The sequence below is a fragment of the Arachis ipaensis genome, chromosome B6, assembly GCF_059453495.1.
Source record: "Arachis ipaensis isolate K30076 ecotype BB chromosome B6, ASM5945349v1, whole genome shotgun sequence".
Classification (NCBI taxonomy): Eukaryota; Viridiplantae; Streptophyta; class Magnoliopsida; order Fabales; family Fabaceae; genus Arachis; species Arachis ipaensis.
The window spans coordinates 54,814,951-54,819,852 of NC_142441.1; the positions used below are offsets into that span (position 1 = coordinate 54,814,951).

At 37.9% G+C, this 4,902-nt stretch overlaps 1 protein-coding gene across 1 annotated transcript; it reads right to left on the reverse strand.

Moving 5' to 3' along the window:
- Positions 1-620: 620 nt before the first annotated feature.
- On the reverse strand, positions 621-1,471 carry LOC148555626 (uncharacterized). Its single transcript, XM_088490668.1, has 2 exons — positions 1,090-1,471; positions 621-631 (listed from the first exon to the last, which is right to left on the reverse strand). The coding sequence occupies exons 1-2, from the start codon at positions 1,469-1,471 to the stop codon at positions 621-623; spliced, it is 393 nt and encodes a 130-aa protein (XP_088346794.1).
- Positions 1,472-4,902: the final 3,431 nt, after the last annotated feature.

The following is a 4,902-nucleotide window of genomic DNA, read 5'->3' on the forward strand; positions in this document are numbered from 1 at the left end:
GGAACTCCCCCTTCCTTCCACGTTAGTTCCCACGTTAGTGTAACTAACATGGCAATTAACATGGGTTATAATGGCTTTCGAAGGCGTTAGTCGTGGTAACTCTACCACTAACGTTGCAAGCTCACTCCCATTCCACGTTAGTGGTCACGTTAGTAAAGCTAACGTGGCTGCTAATGTGGCTCTTCTTTGCTTCCTTTGTCCTGAAATCAAACAAACAAGGTGCATTAAAGCTTTGTTTTAAGTCATGAGATCATGCATCATCCATATTGTTATTCAATTCATGTATAATTCTCATGAAATCATGTAAAGTTCACAATGTTTGCTTGAATCAAGATGTAAGTGTATATTCACCCAAAACTTGCTTATTTGCTAAGAAAATGCATGAAACTATCCTAAAAGAGTAAAGAAAAAGGTGAGTGAAACTGGCCAAAATGCCCTGGCATCATGCGCGCACGCGCACCACCCCCCCCCCCCCTTTTTTTTAGAGATATGAAGAATGCCTAATTATCATGAATTTAGTGGCCAAACAAGCCAAAGGGGTCAAAAACACCCAAAACTCAATGCAATACCTAAAGATGGGTTGTCCTTCTACCACACAATCAATCCATTCATTGAAAAAATCAATGCAAATCTTCATGAACAAGTTATCCAAGGTATTCACAATTAAATCTAATTAAACAATACTATAGATAAGCAATCACAAAACAATGAGGAATTCAAGAATTATATACAAAAGGGTAAAAAGGATAGATCTCACCATGGTGAGGTGTCTCCCACCTAGCACTTTTGTTTAATGTCCTTAAGTTGGACTTTCACTAGCTCATTGCTCTTTGCCAAGAGGTGCATCTTCCAAAAGGAATACCTCAATCTCCTTGTTGCTCTTCATTTGCTCACCATGATACAACTTGAGACGGTGCCCATTGACCTTGAAGATATCCGGACTTGAGGGATGGCGCAAATGGTAAACCCCATAGGGTTCTGCCTTCTCTACTTGATATGGGCCTTCCCATTTCGAACTTAGTTTTCCGGGCAACAATCTATATCTAGAATTGTAAAGGAGGACTAGATCACCGACTCTAAATTCATTACCTCTTATGTTCTTATCATGCGCGGCTTTCATTTTCTCCTTGTAAAGTCTAGAGTTCCCATAAGCTTCAAGCCTCAAACATTCCAACTCCACTAGTTGTAGCTTCCTCTCAACTCCGGCTCCACCCAAACTTGGATTGCACTCCTTAATGACCCAATACGCCTTGTGCTCTATCTCCACCGATAAGTGGCAAGCTTTGCCATAGACCAACCGAAAGGGACTCATGCCAATTGGCATTTTGTACGCCGTTCGGTAGGCCCATAATGCATCGGTGAGCTTAGTACTCCAATCTTTTCTATTGGACTTCACAATTCTTTCCAAGATACGTTTAATCTCCCGATTGGAAACCTCAGCTTGGCCATTTGTTTGTGGGTGGTAGGCCATAGCTACTTAATGCATGATGCCATACTTCTTCATTAGCCCTTCCATTCTCTTATTGCAAAAATGTGAACCTTGGTCGCTTACGATTGCTCGCGGTGACCAAAATCTACAAATGATATTATTTCTCACAAAGGAAAGGACCACATTAGCATCGTCCGTCCGGGTGGGTATCGCTTCCACCCATTTGGACACATAATCAACGGCAAGTAGAATGTAGAGAAAACCATTAGAATTTAGGAATAGCCCCATGAAGTCGATTCTCCACACATCAAAAATCTCACAAAATAGCATGGTTTGTTGGGGGATTTCATCCTTCATGGAGATGTTACCAAATCTAATGCATTGAGAACAAGATTTACAAAAATGATAAGAGTCCTTGAAAAGAGTTGGCCACCAAAATCCACAATCTAGGATTTTTCTTGCCGTTCTTTGAGGTCCAAAATGACCTCCTCCTTTGGAGGAGTGGCAAGCTTCCAAGATTGAGTGGAATTTGGTTTGTGGAATGCACCTCCGAATTACTTGATCCGCTCCACATCTCCAAAGGTATGGGTCATCCCACACATAGTATTTGGATTCACTTTTTAGCTTATCCCTTTGATGTTTGGAGAGATTAGGAGGGAATGAGCGAGATACGAAGTAATTGGCAATTGATGCATACCAAGGAATGGTTTTCGAGAATGCATGCAAGCCTTCAAAGGGAAAAGAATCATTAATAGGAGTGGTATCGCCTTTGGTGTGTTCAAGGCGACTTAAGTGGTCTGCCACTAGGTTTTGCGTACCACTCCTATCTTTAATTTCCAAGTCAAATTCTTGCAACAATAAAACCCATCTAATCAATCTCGGTTTGGATTCCTTCTTAGGCAACAAATACTTTAACGCCGCATGATCCGAGTACACTACCACCTTTGAACAAAGTAGATATGAACTTCTCCAAGGAAAAAACTATAGCCAATAGTTCTTTTTCAGTGGTAGTGTAGTTGGATTGGACTCCATCCAGTTTTTTTTGTAACGACCCAATTTTCAGTATGTCTAGATCATACTGGAAACTGAGTGCTACTAATTTGCCTTCCTAATTATTATCTATTATTTATCATATGAGCCTGATTCGTTGTTGAAGTGTTGTTATTTTGCGGGGTAAATTTTTTTTAAAACATTTAAGTTGTCAGGCATGAACATACATAGATGATATCATAAGTAACAACAGGATAAGCAGTCAAAAGTAAACACACATTTATATAAATTCATACATCTCAAACAACTGACATCATTCAGTCATCCAGCCTTTATTAGATCATAGATCTTTAGTTAGAACACCCCTAGATATAGCTAGATAATAACCTTATACATACATACATACATATATATATATATATATATATATATATATATATATATATATATATATATATATATATACATACAACATCCCAGGCCCTGACCTGTTCAAGGAGTCCATAAGCTGGCACCCAGGCTAGCTTAGACTCTTCACTCACCTAATCCCTCTAAACTACTAATGTGAGGGAAAGAACATTCTAGGTCTTCAAAACTCAAGTCAGGTAGAGCGTCATCAGCGAACTACGGAAGGGTACTCATGCTTCTATCTGAAGGGAGAAGGGAGAGAGAAGGGGTAAGAACTAGGGAGTTCTTAGTAAGGTCAGGGTTATTAGTTACGTTCATTAATTCTATGTCGTTTAGCAGACTATCAGTAGAATACAAAGAAGCAGTAAATATAAAACACAGATAAGTAGAGAAGATAGAGAAAACAGATAGCAGAACACAAACAGAAGAATACAAGAAAATAACACAAACACAAAGAATAGAATACACACAAAGAAAGCATACATTCATACAACAAACATAATGGAAGAAATGCACAACCAAGTATGATGCATGTCTAGCCTTAATGCAGGTAATGAGCTCATTTGTCGGTTACAGACCCGCTCCCGACGTTACCCAGAGTCCTTTGACTAGGTAAGGCTTTCTTGTTGGCAATACCCATCGCAAGAGTCCTTTGACTTGCAGGCAAACCACCGCAAGAGTCCTTTGACTTGCATGATGGAGCTAGTTTGCCCAACACACTCACTGTCAGAGTCCTTTGACTTTCAAGAGTACACACACACACTCACTATAAGAGTCCTTTGACTTACAGGAGCATATGCTAGTTGTGTTTTCTCGATACCTCTATAAGAGTCCTCTGACTTACAGAATAGCACTATAGCTAAGTATCCCAGGAAAGCGTTCTCAGTGGTCGCACCACCATTTATCTGACTGCCTCTCTACAGCAGATTCTTACCTAACCATTCTCAAGCATCGTCCGAAGGCTCATAAGTCACATATGACCATACTTTCCATCACTTAGAAATCATCCTTTTTCATCTTTCCACAATCATAAGTCAAGCATCACAGTGATCTCATTTCACAATTCTCTGTATAGATCACAACATCACAACAGCACACTGCTATATAGTTCTTAACTCCCTTTCTTTCTAACATGTTTGCAAGTTTTTAGAACTTGTTTCGTTACCTTACATTCTTCGATATCTTATCTTATACCTTCACTTAGGTGTTTAATAAAGAGAATTAGGGAGTTATAGACTCAAAACTGCCATCCTGAGACTTTTAGGAAAAACTATCTTTTTATCAATATTTTATTATTATTAATAAAATAATATTATTAATAAAATAATATTTTAATATTTTAATAATAATATTTTATTCAACTTTCAAAAATTGCATTTTGACCCCCAAACTTTTTAGAAATTACATTTTGACCCCTTTATCTTTTAATATTTGCACTTTAGCCCCTCAACTATTCATTAATTAACTTTCAACCCCAAACTTTTTAATAATTGTGTTTTGACCCCAAAATCATCAAAACCAACGTTTTCACATTCTTCAAAAACCAAAAATACTTCTCTGAAAGTTCATCAAATTTCCACTTGATTTTCAGCTAGTTTTTCAATCTTTTTGGTAACCGATTTTTACCTGATTTTTACCAAACCAAAGAGAAACGTTTTAGCCATCAAATACACATCAAATACACATCAAACCTCTTGAATTTCATGGCTGGAAAGCCACGTTTTCTAGATGCAACAACAGCATTAAACAACAAGATCTCATGATCAAACCATCACAGAAACAATCAAAATCAAGCCTCAAGCAACAAGATCTGATTTAGCACTTCAAGAACACAATCAATCATTGATTAATTTACCAAACCTTACCTCCTTTGCTTCTGCTAAAAGTTGAACCAAAAACTAGCTTCCAAAAGCACTTTTACGCCTATTTTAACATTAAAAACAACTTTAGAACCATATGAACCATGAAGGATGAAGCTTCATGATGATGAAAAGAAGGTTTTTCTCACCTCAGGGCAGCTAGAAATCACGTTTTCTTAGAGCTTATGGTAAGTGAACAAGAGATCCTAAAAGAAA

Bases quoted from the DNA above. Each gene is read 5' to 3' on its own strand.
- LOC148555626 (XM_088490668.1), bottom strand. From the start codon at position 1,471: ATGGCCTACCACCCACAAACAAATGGCCAAGCTGAGGTTTCCAATCGG.